The sequence below is a fragment of the Heterodontus francisci genome, chromosome 24 (genome assembly GCF_036365525.1).
Source record: "Heterodontus francisci isolate sHetFra1 chromosome 24, sHetFra1.hap1, whole genome shotgun sequence".
Classification (NCBI taxonomy): Eukaryota; Metazoa; Chordata; class Chondrichthyes; order Heterodontiformes; family Heterodontidae; genus Heterodontus; species Heterodontus francisci.
In genome coordinates this window covers 62,264,947-62,287,469 of record NC_090394.1, presented here as the reverse complement: position 1 = coordinate 62,287,469, position 22,523 = coordinate 62,264,947, and the positions used below count along the sequence as shown (strand labels likewise).

At 43.4% G+C, this 22,523-nt stretch overlaps 1 protein-coding gene across 1 annotated transcript in view; it reads left to right on the top strand.

Moving 5' to 3' along the window:
* Positions 1 to 22,523, top strand: part of nubp1 (nucleotide binding protein 1 (MinD homolog, E. coli)) — a 70,796-nt gene continuing 48,273 nt past the window's right edge. Inside the window, exons 1-3 of the mRNA XM_068056390.1 lie at positions 1 to 83; positions 11,071 to 11,175; positions 11,338 to 11,471. Of these exons, the coding sequence (XP_067912491.1) occupies positions 50 to 83; positions 11,071 to 11,175; positions 11,338 to 11,471 (273 nt within the window). The 5' untranslated portion in view covers positions 1 to 49. The remainder of the gene's footprint in view (positions 84 to 11,070; positions 11,176 to 11,337; positions 11,472 to 22,523) is intronic.

Genomic DNA, 22,523 nt, shown 5'->3' with positions numbered 1-22,523 from the left:
TTCGGTGCTGCACTGGGAAACCGGAAGTGCCGCTCCGGGACCGGGCGATATGATGGCGGACGTTCCAAATAACGCACCAGCACGTGAGTGTCCGGGACGGCGAAACGAGCGGCAGGCTTGGGAATTCATTTCTAAAAGGCACCAGAGTCCGAGAGCTGGAGGAGAGGCTACCGGAAGCAGACCCACACTCAGTATCCTTCCGCTCCCCCATGGATAGTCACTGAGTGAGGGTCAGTAACCGACCCCGGGGATGGTCACTGAGTGAGGGTCAGTTACTGACCCTGGGGATAGTTAGGGAGGGTCAGTAACCGACCCAGGGGATGGTCACTGAGTGAGGGTCAGTTACTGACCCTGGGGATAGTTAGGGAGGGTCAGTAACCGACCCAGGGGATGGTCACTGAGTGAGGGTCAGTTACTGACCCTGGGGATAGTTAGGGAGGGTCAGTAACCGACCCAGGGGATGGTCACTGAGTGAGGGTCAGTTACTGACCCTGGGGATAGTTAGGGAGGGTCAGTAACCGACCCTGGGGATGGTCACTGAGTGAGGGTCAGTTACTGACCCTGGGGATGGTCACTGGGTGAGGGGCTGTTACTGACCCTGGGGATGGTCACTGAGGGATGGTCAGTTACTGACCCTGGGAATAGTTACTGCAGGAGGGTCTGTTTCTGACCCTGGGAATATTAGGGAGGGTCAGTTACTGACCCTGGGCATTGTCACAGAATGGTGACTGGTTACTGATTTGGTCTCTAGACTTGACGTTTGCAACACTTTCCTGGCCAGCCTCCCATTCTCTACCTCGATAAACTTGAGGTCATCCAAAACTCTTCTGCCCATATCCTGGCTCACACCAAGTCCCATTCACCCATCATCCTTCTGCTCACTGATCTACATTCGCCCTGGTCAGCCAACACTTCCATTTTATAATTCTCATCCTTATTTTGAAGTCCTTCCATGGCCTCCCCTCTCCCTGTCTCTAATCTCCTCTAGCCCTACAATCCTCCAAGATCTCTGTTCCTTCAATGCTGACCCCCTGCTTATCCTTGATTTTCATTGTTATGTCATTTGTCGCCTTCAACTGCTAGGCCCTAAGCTCTGGAATTCCCCCCCCCCACAAGCTTCTCCACCTCTTTAACACTCTCTGCTCCTTTAAGTCACTCTCTAAAATCTACCTTTTTGACTAAGTTGATCCTAATATCATGTGGCTCAGTGTGAAACTTAGTTTGATAATTGTTCTTGTGAAGCAGCTTGGGATGTTTTGCTCTATTCAAGGCTATATAAATGCAAGTTGTTTTTGAGAAGCCCAGAAGCTTTATTTGTTGAGGTGTGTCCAATTTGCTTCCTTGACTTCCACGTGAAGCTAACACTGTTACAGTCCTATCCTTAAATAAGCATTAGCACAGCCTTAACACCGTTTAGTCAGATCTTTAACACCTTATTCACTGTATTTGTGGGCCAAAACTGTCCAAGTAATCTTGATATAAAAACAGTTCAGGCAGCTAAGTGCACAGTCTAGCAATGTGCCAAGTCCTGTGGACAGAGTGATCCAGGTTCTGTTGCCCGTGTTGTAAGCTGGTTTCAGTCTCAGCAGCAGGTAAAGTGCCACAGGTGGGCTCAACTCCCCTGTCTGGGGGACGAGAAAAATCATTCGGGGTTCCTGATTGTGACCCAGTGCAAAACGAGTGTGTGTGGATACCTGTAGGTCATGATTGCGCTCAGCTGTAACATGTGTTACGACCAAGGCGGGAGTGTCTCTTGGCACTTCGCGGACGAAGATTTTGGGAAGGTTCTACTCATCGCAGGCCCCCTGGTGGGTAGTGAGGCCTATCCGTGACCGGCAGATTCTTCCACAGCGGGTACAAGTGGAGGTGCAGTCGCTGCTGTGGGCAGTTGGATCTATATTTCTCTTCTCTTTCATGCTGGTTCTTCGCTCAGTCTCAAAGGTGTCTGTCGACCTCCTGTTGTAGCATCTCCAGGCATCATGACCTATGGCCTGCGCTTCCCACTGGTGATGGTCGATGTGGCACAAAGGGACTTTTTCAGGGAGTCCTTGAAATGTTTGCATGGGACCCCTCTGTTCTCTTTACCCGTGGTCAGCTCTCCATACAACACGATCTTGGGCAGACAACTGTCGTCCATCTGTGCAACGTGACCTGCCCAACGCATTTGGCTTTGCAGGAGGATGGCCTCAATGCTGTGATGTTGACTATTTCCAGGACTTCGATGTTTGTAATGTGGTCCTGCCAGCGGATCATGAGGATGCTGCGGAGGCAGCGCTAAAGGAAGCGCTGTAGAAGGCGTACATGATGGTGATATAGGACCCATGACATGGCGCCATACAGACGGGTGGTGAGGACTACGGTTTTGTATGCTTTGAGTTTGGTCTGTGCTCTGAAACTATGGTTGATCCACACTCATTTGTAGAGACTGCCGAATGTACTGTTTGCTTTTGAGAGACTATTGTCCACTTCCTTGTCTATAGTGGCATCAAACGAGATGCGCTCCCCAAATAAGTAAATTGCTTGATGGCATTCAGCTCGGTTCCCTCGATGCCAATGCTTGGTGGTCTATATTCTTCTTGGGGTGCAGGCTGATACAGGATGTCAGTTTTCTTTAAACTGATTTTTAGTCCGAAGAGTTGTGCTGCCTCGGAAAAATGTTTAGTTATACATTGCAGGTCTGACTGTGGGCCAGGAGAGCATAGTCATCGGCGACAAGAAGTTCACAGATGAGTTTTACTTGTGTCTTTGTGTGAGCCTGAAGATGCCTGAGGTTGAAAAGGCCTCGATCAGTCTGGAAGCGTAATGCACTGCAATTCAGTTCCACTACTGCACGGGTCACAGCATATTAGTAAAGATTCCCACCTGCTGGAAAAATAGCCAAATTAATCACTTTACCCCCAGAATAAAGCACACCAAACCAGGTTTCTTTAAACAACAACAAAATTAACTATTTATTAATAAAGCAAGTTTTAAATGATAATGAAATGAATCTATATGTATGAAAAGATCTTCTAACTCCTTAATCTTCCTAACCCCCATGCATACACATACATTCAATTACCAACGGTTAACCGGGGAAAACGGAAGTATTGTCTTTACAGCAGTTTCTTAGGAATAATAGAACAACTGGGTTGTAACTTCTGGTAGTATTTTTCTTGGATCGGTGAGGTGTCCCAGAGTCGAATAGGCAGATGCCACTCAATGTCTCTCCTGGTGAAATTAATAAACAATTTATGGTAGGCATTCAAGGTAGTTCATCTGCAGGGGGCGTCACACAGATCTTTCAGCAGTAGGTTGTGGCAACAAGTCTATTTAAATTTTAAAGTAGCAGTCTAACAGTAGAAACTATCTTGAGATTTCAGGAGCTTCCAAAAATACAAAAGTCAACAAGACTTGCTCTCAGCAAAGGAGCCTTCTCCACAGAGCACAACAACTACAGAACTCACACTTGAGGCAGGGATTCTTGGCTGGAGGCAACAGCAACGTGCCACACCCGAGACATAAGCTTCCTTTCTCCAAAGCAATGTTTCTCCACAGAGTGTAACAATTCCTTTTTTTCTCTGGGTCTCTTCCTCTCTCTTCAGGCATAAACAGCAGCAAAGGTTTTAGCTCCCATATATTCGATTTAACTCCTTCAAAGTTCTTTTAACTTCAAGAAGAGATTAGAATTTTACTTGATACAGGAATTATTTTTCAAGAGAGAGTGTTTTCTGGGCTGTATTCCTGGCCAGTCACCAGCAGTAACTCTTTTTGGCTGCTCACAGCTCCCTGGCTTTTTTACACTTGAAATGCAGATCTTATTTTCAGAGAGAATAGGTCTTTTTCTCTGGTCTGTCAGCAAAACACAGTTCCAGCCACTGCTAGCTGTTCTCTTTCCCTCTGGTCTTACACTACAGAACTGAAACTAAAGTCTTTCCACATCATAAGACTGTCGCAAAATCTTCCTGTTGCTTGGATACAAATTGCTCTGCAGCCTGCACTTCAAATATCACAAGTCTCTGCAGTCACTGTTCACAGAAAATAGCAACAGGTCTTAAAGGCACACAGACCTCTCAGTTTAAAAAAAAACTCATGACATATGTCCCATAGCTAAACAGTGCACCAGCATTCGTCGTATCTGTCTGTTGAAGAATAGCATCTAGCTGAGGTGCTGGAGGGGAGAAAATTGGCTGAGGACAGGTCTTGAATGTCTGCATTTACGTCACCCACTTAACTGAGAACACTGCTTAGTGACATAAGAGGTTGGCTTTCTTAATGGTAAACAGAATACGATAAAATATTGTTTTTGGTTAGAAAGTGTTTTTTAAATTAACCTAATTGTTTAAATATGTAGGATTAGTAATCTTCCTGCTCTTTGTACATATACAATGTTAGCTCATTCATGACAGGCTTACTACTTCCATGTGTAAAGAAATGTAGGATGTGTTTACACTACAACTGTAGTCTCTGTGCAAGACAGCCTGAGTCTGGACTCGGGGCCTGATCTGATGCTGGGGATTGAAGTATTCTTGGAGGAGAGATTCTCACTCTGTTTTGCTCAGTCAATCTGTGCCTTAATAAATTGTTTATAGCACATAGGTTTTGTGACAATGTGAAACAGAAGCTTCTTTGCACTGATGCTAAACTTGTAAATGCCTGCTTAGGGAAATTGCTGTACCTGCATGTTAATAAGTATTGTACTCAATCATTGTTATTTTCCACATATTGACTTAATGTTATAATAAAGCTCCCAGGATGCCGCTTCTAGGATCATTGATAAAAGGGTACCACTTCTATAAAGTAACAAAAACAGAAAAATGTCCTTGTGCACAATCTTTAGGCAAGAGCACTGGATGTTTGTTCTTTTCAAAGTAGTACAAACCCTGTCATTAATAGAAGTACAGCTGGATGACTGTGAACATGTCCAGAGATGAGGAATGCAACTGGATAAACAGTATAATCAGCTCATGTTCAATGAGACCTAGACTAATTTCAGCCTCCGAAAGAATCCTTTTATGGCCACATTCCAAGGCAATTGTTCTATTAATTACCATTATGTAACATTGTCCAAAACTTTCCAAAGATCTTAGTGTATGATGTCAACTTTTTCCTCCTGTCCACCATGTCAGTAATAGATTTGGAAGAACTCCAGGTTAATAAAGCATAGCCTTCCTTTGCTGAATACTTGCTGACTCTCCCTTTAACATTGTTTTCACACTTGATCTCTCAATCATGACGTGTTTATTATCAGTTATAATCCTGGACTTTACTGTGGGGGAGGGGGGGGCGCGGTTAGGTTCCTGACATTAAAAGCAGCACTTCAAGTGGACAGTGTTATAAAAAGTCTCCTGCAAAACTGGATTTGTGATGAGATATAGAACACAGTGGCGCAGTGGTTAGCACCGCAGCCTCACAGCTCCAGCAACCCGGGTTCAAATCTGGGTACTGCCTGTGTGGAGTTTGCAAGTTCTCCCTGTGTCTGCGTGGGTTTCCTCCGGGTGCTCCGGTTTCCTCCCACAGCCAAAAAGACTTGCAGGTTGATAGGTGAATTGGCCAATCTAAATTGCCACTAGTATAGGTCGGTGGTAGGGGAATATAGGGACAGGTGAGGATGTGGTAGGAATATGGGATTAGTGCAGGATTAGTATAAATGGGTGGTTAATGGTCGGCACAGACTCGGTGGGCCGAAGGGCCTGTTTCAGTGCTGTATCTCTAAATCTAAATAAATCTAAATAAATATTGCGATGTAATGGGGAATCTATATAGAACCATGCAGATTCTCTAAGTTGCATAGATTTTAGCAAGGCTTTTGACAATGTCCCACATGGCAGACTGGTTAAAAAAAAACATCCCATGGGATCCAGGGAAATGCAGCAAGCTGAATACAAAATTGGCTCAGTGGCAGGAAACAAAGGGTAATTGTTGACGGGTGTTTTAGCAACTGGAGGGCTGTTTCCAGTGGGGTTCTGCAGGGCTCAGTACTGCTTTTTGTGGTATATTAACGATTTGGATGTAAGTGTAGAGAACATGATCAAGACGTTTGCAGACAACACAAAGATTGGCTGCGTGGTAGATAGCGAGGAGGATAGCTGTAGGCTGCATGAAGATATTGATGATCTGGTCAGATGGGCAGAAAAATGGCAAATGGAATTCAACCCAGAGAAGTGTGAGGTGATGCATTTGGGGAGGTCAAACAAGGCAAAGGAATACATGATTAATGGGAAAATATGGAGAAGTGTAGAGGAAGTGAGGGACCTTGAAATGAATGTCCACAGATCCCTGAAGGTAGCAGGACAGGTCGATAAGATGGTTAAGAAGGCATATGGAATCCTTTCCTCTATTAGCCAAGGTATAGAATATAAGAGCAGGGAGGTTATGCTGGAACTATGTAACTCATTGGTTAGGCCACAACTTGAGTACTGTGTGCGGTTTTGGTCACCTCACTACAGAAAGGATGTAATTACACTAGAGAGAGTACAGAGGAGATTTACGAGGATGTTGCCAGAACTGGAAAAATACAGCTATGAGGAAAGATTGGATAGGCTGGGGTTGTTCTCCTTGGAACAGAGAGGCTGAGGGCAGCTCTGATTGAAATGTACAAAAGTTTAAGGGGCCTGGATAGAGCGGAGGTGAAGAGCCTATTTACCTTAACAGAGAGGTGAGTGACTATGGGGCATAGATTTAAAATGATTGGTAGAAAAATTAGAGGGGGGGTTGAGGGAAAAATGTTTTCGCCCAGAGGATGGTGTGGGTATGGAACTCATTGCCTGAAAGGGTAGTTGAGACAGAGACCCTCAACTCATTCAAAAGGAGTCTGGAAATGCACCTCAAGTGCTATAATCTGCAGGGCTACCAACCAAATGCTGGAAGGTGGGATTAGAGTGGGTGGATCGTTTTCAGCCGGCACAGACACGATGGGCCAAGTGGCCTCTTTCTTTGCCTTAAACTTTCTATGATTCTACTCCCTGGTATGAGGAAATGCAAACATGAAGAAAGATGTGAAAAGTTGGTGCTGTTTTTGTTAATACAAAGAAAGTTAAGGGATGGTTGGATACAGGTGTTTAAAATTATGAAGGGCTAATACAGAGTAGATAGAAAAGGCTTGTTTTCAGTAGTTGAGAGAGTCTAGAACCAGCGGATGTACATATAAGATTTAATATGAGATTTCAGACAGAGGCTGAAGGAACATTTTTACACCCAGGGTTATGAGGCTGTGGAATGAGTTAGCAATTGAAGCAGAGACCATGTCAACATTTAAAAATAGATTGACGGAAAGGGGAGTTAACAAATATGTAAACACTTGCTGAAAACTTTTTATCTGCCATTTTTTCTCTGCCACTGAAAATTCTAATGCCGAAGAGTTTAAACAAAATAAAAATTTTGAGATTATGGCTACTACTCACGTTGAGGATCAACACCAACTCAGACTGGTGAGGTCAAACAGCCTGTTTTCATGTTGTAATTTCCATGTAATATGATGTAATACCTTATTTCATAGTAACCTGCATCCTGGAACACCTCCCTATCACAGGTTTTTTTTTAAAGTGAGATAACATCACCTACATGCTTAAATTTATTATAGCAATAATCAAAGTACTGAGTTATACTTTCCATGTAAATTAACACAATTATTTAACTCAAAAGCCACATGTACAATGCCATTTAATAAAAAAAACTATTTAACTTATTTAACCACAACTCAGTGGTTCTAATAATGTGCTAAGACATATCCTCAAACTCAGTGAGTAATGGCATGAGAAATATGTTGGTATATCTTTAATATTGTGTCTCTGTGCACTTCATTTCTGTGCCATATTACTTCTTGTTTCACATTTGTCACCTTTTTGCCCACTATAAATTCCTGTGTCTACATTTAAAATGGGATTTGCGTTCATAAACTCATCACTTTGTGCTATCTGACCACCAGGGTTCTACAAATTTTTCAAAATGCACTTTGAAAATCTGCCGTTTTTTTTTCTCAACAACTGAAATTTCTAAAGGCTAAAAAAGGGTTTAAACAAAATAACAGTTAAATATTTCACAATCAAATGAATTGTCTTTTGGTGACTCTTGCAGTTTTTTCTTGAAGGTTTCAGTTTTTCAGAAGTGTGAACCTGGAGTTGATTGATCCTTTTGCTTGGTGTGTGATTCTTTGAACTGCATTTGGGTTGTGCTGTCTGAGCATGTGCAGGGCTGGTAATTTTCAGGTAGCTGTACTGATCTAATATTTGTCTTCAGTTTCTAGCACTTTCCAATAATTTGAAAAAACAAAAGGGCACATTTAATCATAATTGAGGTCAAACATATCTCGAGTTTTTTTAAAAAGGTGTGTCTATATTACTGAGAAAAAAGTGACTGTACTAGTGACACACCTGCTGCAGCTTTTGTTTTTTGTTGCATAAAATTCAGAAAATGTATTAAGCTGAGAAAGCAAGAGAAATGAGTCCTTGTTCATGCTACTGTTCAATATCATCAGCATAAGACTAATTGAATTTTGATGCCAAATAATTATCTCCACTTGCATTTTGACAGAAAAAGTCATTGCTACTAGCTTATGTCTATGAGAAAGAGGTTCTAATTTCTATCACCCATGAACCATACAGAGAAAGTCATGAGTGGAAAGGCAGTTTCTTCCCTCATTTTTTGAAATTGTTAAGTTTTGAAAGCAAAGTCTTTGAGACAGACAAATAGGAAGAAAGGAGTGAAGAGTGAGTGAGTGGGGGGGTGGGGGGGGGGGGTGCAGAATTCAGATAGATGGGTGTCATTAAAAGACAGAGAGACGGGATTGATAGCTACAGAAAGAATGAGAGCCGGGATTGAGCATAACTGGATGAGACAGAATTGAGTGAAGGAACAGTTGATAGTGAAAGGCAGGAATCAGAGTTGATCAGGGAACAGTTGAAAAAGAAGAGGACAGGCTGGTAGGTTTTAAAAAAAGTGAGAGATATTGCAGGTCATTGTTAGTGTAGGGTGCGATTGAAAGGGAGCAAGGGGGAGTTGATGGAGATTGAAGAGGTGGTAGGTGTTAAGAGAGAAGGGGCTTGGAGCGGTGTGTGGAAAGAGAGATAAGCTAGTAATGTGCTAAAAATGTTTGTGTCCTTCTAGTTAACCATTTCCAGTATAAATTCCTATATCCACATTTATAATGGAAACTGCCTTTGTAAACTTTCCATGATGTGATTACATTCTTTCCCTCACACCCCACCCCAGTAGAGGTGCCACTAACTGGTGGAAAGCTGCAATTATAACGTGACAAGTTTACCCAGGCGGCTTGCGTTATAAATGTAGACATAGGAATTTATCAGGGAAATATAAGATCAGAATGTATGAATTAAAATGGGGATTGAGTTATGTTTGCATACTCTGTCCAATTATTCTCCGGCTTCTAATTTTGCTTTACCTGAAAGCTAAGCTTATTCCTGACTATTCATGTGTTGTGCTATGGGAGATTGACTGATAGGTCTCCTGTCCATCAAGGTCCTCCATCCCCCACCAGGATGGCCTGAGAGTCCTCTGCTTCTTCCTTGAACAGAGGCCCAATCAGTCCCATTCCACCACACCCTCCTTTACCTCACCCTGAACTAGAAAATTTCATCGACTTTGCTTCCAATTTCAACTCTTTTGCTTTTGCATGGTCCATCTCAGACTCTTAAACTTCTGTATCTCCATTTTTGCGGATCGGCTATCATCCGATATCCATTATAAGACCACTGACTTCCACAACTACCTTGAATACACATCTTCCTACCCTGTTTCCTGTTAAGAACTCTATTCCAGTCTTCTAGTTTCTCCGTCTCTGTCACATCTGTTCTAACGATGCCCGCTTCTTTACTAGTGCTTCTAGTATCTAGTCATCCTTTTACCTCAACCAAGGTTTCCACTTTAATGTGGTTGACAGGGCCCTTGATTGGGTCCATCCCATTTCCCACTCTTTTTTTTATCTCATCCTCTCCCTCCCAGATCCATGGTAGAGTTCCCTTTGCCCTTGCCTTCTATCGCCGACAGCCTATACTTTCAATGGATTATCCTTTGCCATTTCCATCAACTCCAGCGTTCTGAAGGGGACATTCCCTCTGTGACACCCTGGTCCACTCCTCAATCACCCCCCCCCCCCTTTCCACTGCACCACCTTGTGCAAGTACACCTGCCCTTTTACCTCCTCTCTTTTCATAGTTCAGAATCCCAAACGCTCCTTCCAGATGAAACAACAAGTTACTTTTACTTTTCTCAATTTGGTATACTGTTCAGTTTGCAAGTGTGACCCTGACCTACCATCCAGTCGTCTGTCATTTTGAATCTCCGCTCCACTCCCATTCTGATCTTTCTGTCTTCAGCCTCCAACACTATTCCTAAGAAGCTGAATGTAAGTTTGAGAAACAGCACCTTATCTTTTGATTAGGCACTTCACAGTCTTTTGGACTCAATAGTGAGTTCAACAATTTCAGATCATAACTGCTGTTCCCATTTTTTTCAGGCATCAACTGTGGTAATACTGCTCTTGCTATTTACACTTCCAAATCTATCTTTTGTTTCTTTGCTTGTCTCATTACCATCTCTCTTTGCCTTGCACCATCATCGCTTTTGTCAGTTAATGTCATCTGCCCTTCTACTGCATCAGTGACTTTCCCTTTTTGTTCTTTCCTCCCCTCCCCCTTTCCCTATCTCTGTACTTGCTTAAAACCTGTTACTCCTCTAACTTTTTTTGAGTTCTGGTGAAAGGTCATAGACCTGAAACGTTAACTTTGTTTCTCTCTCTAAAGGTTTTGCCTGATCTGCTGAGTATTTCCAGCATTTTCTGTTTTTAAATCAAAGTCCTGTGTTGGTTTCGACTTGTGTATAACTGACCTAAAACAAACTCTGAGCTGTCCAGTGAGCCACGTATAAAGATGTATGACGCGAGCTGTTCGTGTGATATTTTGAACAGCATTTTAAACGAATAATAACGGGCAAACTCGTATATGACATTTAACATATCTAACCTTTTCTGTCAATACACTTCACCTGTCCTGTACTCTAATACTAGCAATGAGGTATTGAATGTTATATGTTGGACAGCAATGACCATATGTATTTTCTTCTGTTATGTTCTAGATTGTCCAGGAACAGCCAGTGATAATGCCGGTAAAGCTTCAGCTTGTCAGGGTTGTCCTAATCAAGCTTTATGTGCCTCGGGTGCCTCAAAAGCTCCAGATCCAGGTAGATTTTCAAAAGTAAATTTAAAACAATTAATGTGGGTACTGTCATAGAGTCATAGCATCCAGATGCTTCTTAAATATTGCTATTGTTCCAACCTCCACCACCTCCTCTGGCAGCTCATTCCATGAATGTGAAATTCCTGTATTTTGTTCTTCTCTTCAGCCATTCAGGAGATTAAGGAGAAGATGGCATCTGTCAAACATAAAATCCTGGTTTTATCTGGAAAAGGAGGGGTTGGCAAGAGCACTTTCAGCGCACATTTAGCTCATGGGATAGCAAGTGATGACACGAAGCAGGTAAAGTGTTACAGTTCTTCCCAGAAGTAAATGTTGTACTTTTAAACTAAATGCTTTATAAGTACTTTACTGGTGGTATTGATTATGGCATTGATTTGAGTCTTGGCAAATTTGGAACTTTTTGCATGCATATTGAGGGTTCTTAAGTAATAAAAACAAATGCTGGAAATACTCAGCAGATCTGGCAGCATCTGTGGAGAGAGAAGCAGAGTTAACGTTTCGGGTCAGTGACCTTTCAAAAAAGCCGTTCTGATGAAGTGCATATTTGCTACAATCAGTGCAAAAGAAGTCTCTGCCTCCTCTCTACCCCCACATCATTACATTGTTCTCTGAACTGTTCCCAAACTGCGAAGTAAACAAATCCAAGTGATTCACCAGCATGACTGTGTGAGAAAGAATTTCTGTTTAAAGTAAAATCCCTCCCAGCAATCGGCCCAAATTGCAGAGTGTTTACCCATCTTTCCAACAACACCACAAATGCCAACAAACTAGCTACATATGTGAGCCATGCAGTGTAATAGGCTGCTGCATTCTCCACCCTTTTTCATGCCTTACCACAATTGACAACAGTGTTGCTAAGGAAGAAAATAGTGAAGTATTTCAGCAATTTGCACTGGAGGAGTAATGGGGAAGACACAATGGTGTAGACTTGTTCCAAAGCATTTTATGGTAAGGGAGGGTAGGGAAAGAAGAGTCATGATCGGTTGTGCTCAAACAATAATAAGCACTTTGTTAGGAAATGAAGCAAACTGGCATCAAATATTGCTGCACATGGTATAAGATTTTATTCTCCAGTTTTTACTATCATGTGGTTATTGTGGAGCCACATATATATATATATTTAGAACATTCTAAATTAGAAAATGCAGTGGGTTTTGTTTATAGGCTGTTTTGGTGCTCGCTGAAATAATGTTTGGAAGTAAAATACATCCATAGAATTAGATTGAATTTTACAGCACCAAAAAAGGCCATTTGGCCTAACTGCTCTATTTTTTTAAAAAGTTTGTTCGGGAGATGTGGGCATTGCTGGCTAGGCCAGCATTTATTGCCCATCCCTAATTGCCCTTGAGAAGGTGGTGGTGAGCTGCCTTTTTGAACCGCTACAGTCCTTAGAGTGTAAGTACACCCACAGTGCTGTTTTGATCTTGACCCAACGACAGTGAAGGAGCGGCGATATAGTTCCAAGTTGGGATGGTGTGTGGCTTGGAGGGGAACTTGCAGGTGGTGGGTGTTCCCATGCATCTGCTGCCCTTGTCCTTCTAGGTGGTAGAGCTGGTAGGTTTGGTAGATGCTGTCTAAGCAGCCTTGGTGAGTTGCTGCAGTGCATCTTGTAGATGGTACTGCTGCCACTGTGCATCGGTGGTGGAGAGAGTGAATGTTTGTGGATGAGGTGGCAATCAAGCGGGCTGCTTAGTCTTGGATGGTGTTGAGCTTGTAGAGCGTTGTTGGAGCTGCAGCCATTCAGTCAAGTGGAGAGTATTCTATCACATCCCTGACTTGTGCTTTGTAGATGGCAGACAGGCTTTGGGGAGAAAGGAGGTGAATTACTCGCCGCAGGGTTCCCTGCCTCTGACCTGCTCTTGTAGCCACAGCATTTATGTGGCTGGTCCAGTTCAGTTCCTGGTCAGTGGTGACCCCCAGGATGTTGATAGTGGGGGATTCAGCGATGGTAATGCCATTGAACGTCAAAGGAAGATGGTTAGGAATCTGTCTTGTTTGAGATGATCATTGCTTGGCACTTGTGTGGCGCAAATGTTATTTGTCACTTATCAGCCCAAGCTTGATTGTTGTCCAGGTCTTGCTGCATATGGATATGGGCTGCTTCAGTATGTGAGGAGTTGCGAATGGTGCTGAATATTGTGCAGTCATTAGCGAACATCCCCACTTTTGACCTTATGATGGAGGAATGGTCATTGATGAAGCAGCTGAAGATGGCTGTGCTAGGACACTACCCTGAGGAACTCCTGCAGTGATGTTCTGCGACTGAGATGATTGACCTCCAACAACCATAATCATCTTTCTTTGTGCTAGGTATGACTCCAACCAGTGGAGAGCTTTCCCCCGATTTTTAATTTTTTTTATTTAGAGATACAGCACTGAAACAGGCCCTTCGGCCCACTGAGTTTGTGCCGACCATCAACCACCTATTTATACTAATCCTACACTAATCCCATATTCCTACCACATCCCCACCTGTTCCTATATTCCCCTACCACCTACCTATACTAGGGGCAATCTATAATGGCCAATTTACCTATCAACCTGCAAGTCTTTGGTGGTGGGAGGAAACCGGAGGACCCGGCGAAAACCCACGCAGACACAGGGAGAACTTGCAAACTCCACACAGGCAGTACCCAGAATTGAACCCGGGTCGCTGGAGCTGTGAGGCTGCGATGCTAACCACTGCACCACTGTTTTGCTAGGGCTCCCTGATACCATACTCAGTCAAAGGCTGCATTATTGTCAAGGGCAGTCACTCCCACCTCACCTCTGGAGTTCAGCTCTTTTGGACCAAGGCTGTAATGAGGTCAGGAGCTGAGTGGCCCTGGTGGAACCCAAACTGAACATCAGTGAGCAGGTTATTTCTGAGCAAGTGCTGCTTGATAGCACTGCTGTCAACCCCTTCCATCACTTTGCTGATGATTGGCAGTAGACTGATAGGGCGGTAATTGGCTGGGTTGGATTTGTCTTGCTTTTTATGCACAGGACATACCTGGGCAATTTTCCACAGATCCCCGTGTTGTGGCTATACAGAAACAGCTTGGCTAGGGGAGCGGCTATTTATGGAGCACAAGTCTTCAGTACTATTGCTGGAATGTTGTCAGGGTCCATTGCCTTTGCAATATCCAGTGCCTTCAGCCGTTTCTTGATATCACGTGGAGTGAATCGGATTGGCTGAAGACTGGCATTTGTGATGCTAGGGACCTCAGGAGGAGGCTGAGATGGATCATGCACTCAGCACTTCTAGCTGAAGATGGATGCAAATGCTTCAGCCTTGTCTTTAGCACTGATGTGCTGGGCTCTCCCATCGTAGAGGATGGGGATGTTTGTGAAGCCTCCTCCTCCTGTCAATTGTTTAATTGTCCACCACTGTTCACGACTGGATGTGGTAGGACTGCAAAGCTTAGATCTGATCCGTTGGTTGTGGGATCACTTAGCCCTGTCTATTGCATGCTGCTTCTGCTGTTTGGCATGCAAATTGTCCTGTGTTGTAGCTTCACTAGGCTGGCACCTAATTTTTAGGTATCCTCTTCATTCAGTGTTTATGCTCTACACGAGCCACCTCCCACATCTGACTCATCACCGTATCTTTTTTTTTATTCATTCATGGGATGTGGGCACCGCTGGCAGGGCCAGTATTCATTGTCTACCCCTAATTACCCTCAAGGTGGTGGTAGTAAGCCACCTTTTTGAACCACCGCAGTCCTTGTGGTTTAGCTACACCCACGGCTCTGTTGGGTAGGGAATTCCAGGAATTTGATCCAGCAACGATAAAGGAACAGCGATTATATTTCTCAGTCAGGATGGTGTGTAACTTGGAAGGGAACTTGTAGGTGGTGGAGTTCCCACGTGCCTGCTGCTTTTGTCCTTCTAGCTGGAAGACGCCATGAGTTGGGAGGTGCTGTTGAAGAAGCTTTGAGTTGCTGTGGTGGATCTTGTAGATGGTACACACTGCAGGCACAGTGTGTTGGGGTGGAATAAATAAATGTTTAAGATGGTGGATGGAATCAAATGAGTTGTTTTGTCCTGGATGTTGTTGAGCTTTTTGAGTGATGTTGGAGCTGCACTTATCTAGGCAAGTGAAAGTACTCCATCACACTCCTGCCTTGTGCCTTGATGGTAGAAAGGCTTTGGAGAGTCAGGAGGTGAGTCACTCACCGCAGAACACCCAGCTCATAGCCATAATATTTATCTGGCTAGTTCAGTTAAGTTTCTGGTCAACGGTGACCCCTAGAATGTTGATAGTGGGGGATTTGACAATGGTCATGCTATTGAATGTCAAAGGACATTCGACGGGGCTGAGTTGCTTGCAAGATGTTTTACTAGTGCTGTTGGGGAAGGTTTAAACTAGTTTGGCAGGAGGATGGGGACCTGAGGGTGGACTCACTTGGGACAAAATCAGAAATGAAAATGGAAGGCAGAAAATTAATGGATGAATCTGGAAGACAGAGGAAATGAAGGTTAGAAAATAAAAAATAGAGTTTGGCAGTGCTCAAGAGTATCTATTTCAATGCAAGGAGTATAGCAAATAAAGCAGATGAGCTGAGGGCACAGATAGACACGTGGCAGTATGATATCGCTATTGCTGAAACATGGCTTAAGGAGGAACAGGAATGGCAGCTTAACGTTCCTGGTTACAGGGTTTTCAGACACGATAGGGAGGGGGATAAGAAAGGAGGGAGAGTGGCAATTTTGGTCAAAGGAACTATTAGAGCTGTGAGGAGGGATGATATGTTGGAAGGTTCATCAAATGAGGCCATATGGATTGAGCTAAGGAACAAAAAAGGGGCAATCACAATGCTGGGAGTGTACTACAGACATCCCCAAACCGTCTGAGGGAGATAGAAGAGCAGATATGTAGGCAAATCTCTGAGAAGTGCAAGAACAATAGAGCAGTAATAAGGGGTTTTAACTACCCCAATTTTAACTGGGATAGTTTTAGTGTGAAAGGAATTGAGGGAGCAGAATTTTTGAGTTGCATTCAAAAGAACTTTTTTGCCCAGTATGTAGCAAGTCCACAAAGAGAGGGCACAATTTTAGACTTAGTTTTAGGAAATGACGATGGGCAGGTGGAAGGAGTGGCAGTGGGAGAGCATTTTGGTAGTAGTGATCATAATTCAGTCAGTTTTAACATAATATGGAAAGGGACAAGGATAGAGCAGGCGTTAGAGTTCCCAATTGGGGCAAGGCGAATTTTACTAAACTGAGGCATGATTTAGCGAAAGTGGACTGGAAACAGCTACTTGAAGGTAAATCAGTGTCAGAGCAGTGGGAGGCATTCAAAGGGGAGATTCAAGGGGTTCCGAGGAAACATGTTCCCGCAAAGAAAACAGATGAGACGGAAAAATCTAGAGCCCCATGGATGTCAAGGAGCCTACAGGGTAAGATAAGGCAGAAAAAGAAAGCTTATGTCCGACACCGTGTACTCAATAGTACAGAAAGCCGAGAGGAGTATAGAAAGTGGAGGGGTGAAATCAAAAAGGAAATTAGGAAAGTAAAGAAAGGGTATGAAAGAATATTGGCAAGCAAAATCAAGGTGAACCCAAAGATGTTTTATCAAAACATTAAGAGTAAGAGGATAACTAAGGAGAGTGTAAGGCCCATAAAAGACCAAAAAGGTAACCTATGTGTGGGGGCGGAAGATGTTGGTATGGTTCTTAATGAATACTTTGCGTCTGTCTTCACAAACGAGGGGGACGATGCAAATATTGCAGTTAAGGACGAGGCATGTGAAGTATTGGATGTGATAAACATAGGGAAAGGGGAAGTATTAATGGGATTAGCATCCTTGAAAGTTGATAAATCGCCAGGGCCAGATGAAATGTACCCTGGGCTGTTAAAAGAAGCAAGAGAGGAAATAGCAGAAGGTCTGACCATCATTTTCCAGTCCTCAATGAATACAGATGTGGTGCCGGAAGATTGGAGAACTGCTAACGTTGTACCTCTGTTTAAAAAGTGAGCGAAGGATAGACTGAATAATTACAGGCCAGTCAGTCTAAAGTCACTAGTGGGCAAATTATTGGAATCAATTCTGAGAGAGGCACAGGTTAGTCAAGGATGGTCAGCATTGATTTGTTAAGGGAGGATCTTGTTTGACCAATCTGATCGAATTTTTTGAAGAGGTAACAAGATAGATGAGGGTAGTGCAGTTGATGTGGTCGACATGGATTTTAGCAAGGCTTTTGACAAGGTCTCACATAGCAGACTGGTTAAAAAAATAAAATCCCATGGGATCCAGGGAAATGCAGCAAGCTGGATACAAAATTGGCTCAGTGGCAGGAAACAAAGGGTAATTGTTGACGGGTGTTTTAGCGACTGGAGGGCTGTTTCCATTGGTGTTCCACAGGGCTTAGTACTTGGTCCCCTGCTTTTTGTGATATATATTAACGATTTGGATGTAAATGTAGGGGGCATGAACAAGAAGTTTGCAGCCGACACAAAGATTGGCCGTGTAGTAGATAGCAAGGAGGATAGCTGTAGGCTGCAGGAAGATATCAATGGACTGGTCAGATGGGCAGAAAAGTGGCAAATGGAATTCAACCAGGAGAAGTGTGAGGTGATGCATTTGGGGAGGTCAAAGAAGGCAAAGGAATACACGATTAATGGGAAAATACTGAAGTGTAGAGGAAGTGAGGGACCTTGGAGTGAATGTCCACAGATCCCTGAAGGTAGCAGGACAGGTCGATAAGGTGGTTAAGAAGGCATAAGGAATCCTTTGCTTTATTAGCCAAGGTATAGAATATAAGAGCAGGGAGGTTACGCTGGAACTGTATAAATCATTGCTTAGGCCACAACTTGAGTACTCAGTGCAGTTTTGGTCACCTCATTACAGAAAGGATGTAATTGCACTAGAGAAGGTACAGAGGAGATTTACGAGGGTGTTGTCAGGACTGGAAAGATTGGATAGGCTGAGGTTGTTCTCCTTGGAACAGAGAAGGCTGAGGGAAGATCTGATTGAAATGTACAAAATTTTGAGGGCCCTGGATAGAGTGGAGGTGAAGGGTGTCAGGAAAACAGAGAGGTCAGTGATGAGGGGGCATAGATTTAAAGTGATTGGTAGACAAATAAGAGGGGAGATGAGGAAAATCTTTTTCACCCCGAGGGTGATGGGGGTCTGGAATTCACTGCCTGAAAGGGTAGTTGAGGCAGAAACCTTTAACCTATTCAAAAGGAGTCTGGATATGCACCTCAAGTGCCATAATCTGCAGGGCTACGGACCAAATGCTGGAAGGTGGAATTAGAATGGGTGGATTGTTTTTCGGTTGTCTCTCATGATGGGCCAAGTGGCCTCTTTTTGTGCCTTAAATTTTCTATGATTCTATACAATATACTGTAACAAATCACCAATTACTCCAACAGCCCCAGGACATTGACAGCACTAAAATCTTCAGCCACACCTCATCTCCTCACAATTCCTACCACCAGAAAGGACAAGAGCAGCATTGTCATAGGAACACTATGACCTACAATTTCCCCTTCTGATGACACACACTGTCTGTCTCTCTCCCCCCACTTCTGTCTGTCTCTGCACCCCCCCCCCCCCCCCATCTGTCTGTCTCTCCCCCCCCAACAATCCCGTCTGTCTGTCTGTCTCCTCCACGGTCCCCACACTCACCATAAATGCGCATAATAGAAGCAGACTGTGAATGCGGCCTCTCCGCTGGTCGCAGCCATGTTGTGTGAGAGTGGGATCCTGACAAACTTGTAGCTGCCCAACATTCCGTCAGCGCTGGGTTTGACCCGGAGTGGCTGCCTTAGCTGGTGCTTGCAACCAAAGCGAGCCAAGTTTGAAATTCCGATTCAAGGAAAGGGAAAAGAAAATGGTTGCAGGCAGAAACCACGCAGCGAGAAGGAGAAATGGCCAGGCATAGTTTACATCTGCGGGCCAGATGGAAACCTTTGGTGAGCTAGATTTTGGCCCGTGGGTCACATATTGGACAACTCTGGGTTATACTTTCTCCTGTTGGAGATGTTCATTGCCTGACACTTGTGTGGCATAAATGTTACTTGCCACTTATCAACCTAAGCCTGAATGTTGTCCTGGTCTTGCTGCATGCGTGTACGGACTCTTCATGATTTGAGGAGTTGCGAACGGTACTGAAAATTGTGCAATTATGATGGAGGGAGGGTCATTGATGAAGCAGCTGAAGATGGTTGGGCCTATAACACTATCCTGAGGAATCCTGCAGTGATGTCATGGGGTGTGATGATTGGCCTCCAACAACCACAACCACCTTTTTTTTGTGCTAGGTATGGCTCCAACCAGCAGAGAGTTTTCCTCCTGATTCCCATTGACTCCAGTTTTACCTGGGCCCCATTGATGCCACATTCGGTCAAATGTTGTCTTGGTGTCAAGGGCAGCCATTGTCACCTCACCTCTGGAATTCAGCTCTTTTGTCCATGTTTGGACAAAGGATGATGTTACGACCAGGTGAGCAATGTCTAGGGGTCTTTTGCTGTCTTTACCTGGTCTTATTGTAACAGGGTTTAATTTTAAAACGCACTGTGTTTTGAGCTCCTGTTTGTGTGAATTCTTGTTCACAGTTTTCAATTATCAGGCAAAGAACTGAGCACACACAGGCTTTCTTTGGTTTAAAGCAGAAAGAGGAAATTTTGTTAAAACCTTAAAACTTAACCTCTAATACGGCTTACGCCTACGGATATACGACACGCTCACGCTAGCATGCACACGCGATATAAACATGCAGCTAGGAATAGAAAAGAACAGAAGAAAAGTAGAACTGTTTGAGGCAATATCTTGTTACTATTTCTCGAGCTTGTTGTAGTCCTTGATTGAAGATATGGTCTTGCGGATCGTTGGGGCCCAGTATTAGTCTTAAACCTTGTTCACATAGGAAATCTTTCTCTCTTTTCTTTTCACGGGTCTTCACAAGAGTCAGTTCCTTGGGAAGAGATGAAGCAGGCTGACAGGAGAGGCTGTAATTCTTGCTTCAGTTCCAGGAGAGGTGTTTTACTTCATGAGCACATGCCTTTGTCTCTGAGTTCAAATTACTTTGGGAGTTCAAATTCAAAAAGACTTCCAGGTTGCCCCGCAGGTTAGTTATGTGACTAGTTCCTTATATGGAACAGTCTCTTCAACATCCTTTGTTGGAAGTTCAAATCCAAAAGCTCCAGCCAGCTAGACATGTGACTAGAACTGGTTTGACTACTTCTGTGTATTGGAGAAACAGGGACTGGCTCCCTTTGTTTCCACATTGTTTTGTGTTATGCAAATGTCCTCCCAGACAGAGATTGCCATCTTTTAACGTTGTAATGTTCATGTGGCGAAATAATGTGTGCCTCAGTCTTGGCAGATAGGGTTTGCCTGACAATGCAATGAGGCCTGGAGCCTAGTGGTCTTGGCAAAACCCAAATTGAGCGTCGGTGAGTAAATGCCGCTTGATAACTGTGGACAACACCTTCCATCACTTCGATGATTGAGAGGAGACTGCTGGTCCAATAATTGGCTGGAGCGTCGGTGAGTAAATGCCGCTTGATAACTGTGGACAACACCTTCCATCACTTCGATGATTGAGAGGAGACTGCTGGTCCAATAATTGGCTGGATTGGATTTGTCCTGCCTTTTATGGACAGGACGTATCTGGACAATTTTCCACTTTGTCACGTATATGCCAGTTTTGCCTCTCTACTGGAACAGCGTAGATAGTGATGCGACTAGTTCTGGAGTACAAGTCTTCAATAGAACCATAGAAAAATTACGGCACAGAAGGAGGCCATTCAGCCCATTGTGTCTGTGCCGGTTGAAAAAACAAGTCGCTCAATCTAATCCCACGTTCCAACCCCTCTTCTGCAGCCTTGCAGGTTTTCAGCACTTCAGGTGCATATCATGTACCTTTTAAAAGAATTGAAGGTTTTTGCCTCCACCACTGATCCGGGCAGTAAATTCCAGACAATTTCAAAAACTAATAGAATCTGAAGGGTGAGGTTAAAAAAAAAAGTTCAGCTCACTGCATTCGCCTCAAGGTGTGCTGCTGCAGTAATTTATGGGCTGATAATTTGTGATTGGCGTGCATACATGCGTGTGTGTATGTGTTTGTTTGTGTGTTGCAGGGTGCAGATTTTCAATTGTAAAACTCCTTTGTGTTGTCTGTTTATAATTCCTGGAGACTATAAAGCTGCTTTTCATTTGTAACTCCTTAAAAGTCACTCCACAGATAAGAAATTCAAATTGAACTCGAGCCAAACAGAAATGTACACTGGTTCTGAATGTCCAACGAGGCACATCTCCTACGTTCAGATGTTGCCCTGTAACATCAGAAAATTGCTTATGAAGTGATTCTAGCCACTGTCCTGCAATTCCAGCAGCTCATTGATTGAGGTCCGGGAGAAGGTCAATGAGTTGCCTTCTTATTTTGGGGCATTGTGTAGCATGTAAATGGACCAAACTGGAATGAAAAATAAACGGAGTTATAAGGGGAAATTAAAACAATTAAAAACAAAATAATTCCATGGAGTCATTGGGAGTATTGTCAAGGTGACACAAGTTGGAGAGGAAGGTGCAAAAATTCAGATTATACATTTCAATTACCACAGTTAACATTCGTGGATACGGCTTTGACAATTCTGATGTCATGTTCCCAAACTACTGCCCTTCCCTCGCCATTTGCAGATCATAGAGAGGAAGGTACGGTTGACCCTTTGAGCATCAAAAGACCCTTTCCACTTTCTACTGCACATCTTTCATGTTTTATCAGTAAATGAGTTTTGATTATCTGTCTTTCTGGAAACAATCTAGCCCCGTGTTACAAACAGGGTTTGTACTATTTACAGAGAATAACCATTCAGGAGCCTCTAACAACTTCTGATTTTTACACTACTAAAACAATGGCTAAGTTCATTTTAGACTGTGGAATGTTATGTTTGATTAAATTTAAGGTCCCTTTTTTGTTAAACTGTGGGTACCTTTCTCAATGATACTGTTCTTAGAGTTCAGCATAATCTAGTAAACAAAATCCCTAAAAAAGGTAATCTAAATACAGTTTCACAAACATAATTTAACTCCAAGACACGATTTCCAATTGTGAATGTTTTTGTATTTCATTATTGGAAGCAATTATTTGAGACCGTGAATTAAAGGAATGGTATTCTTTAGTTGTCATACCTAATGCTTGAACTGTGGTTATTGGGATGCTGCAACAGTAATCTACACCTTAACAATAGGAAATGGAGAGGCTTCAAATGATCACAACTGCAAACCTGCTGCTGTCTGTTTGTGCGGTAGAGTTGCAGACACAGACTTCGTGTCTGTTGTTTGATCTGATCTGATTAGGCGGCAGGTGGGGCCAACTGAGTTACAAGTGTATTGAGTGC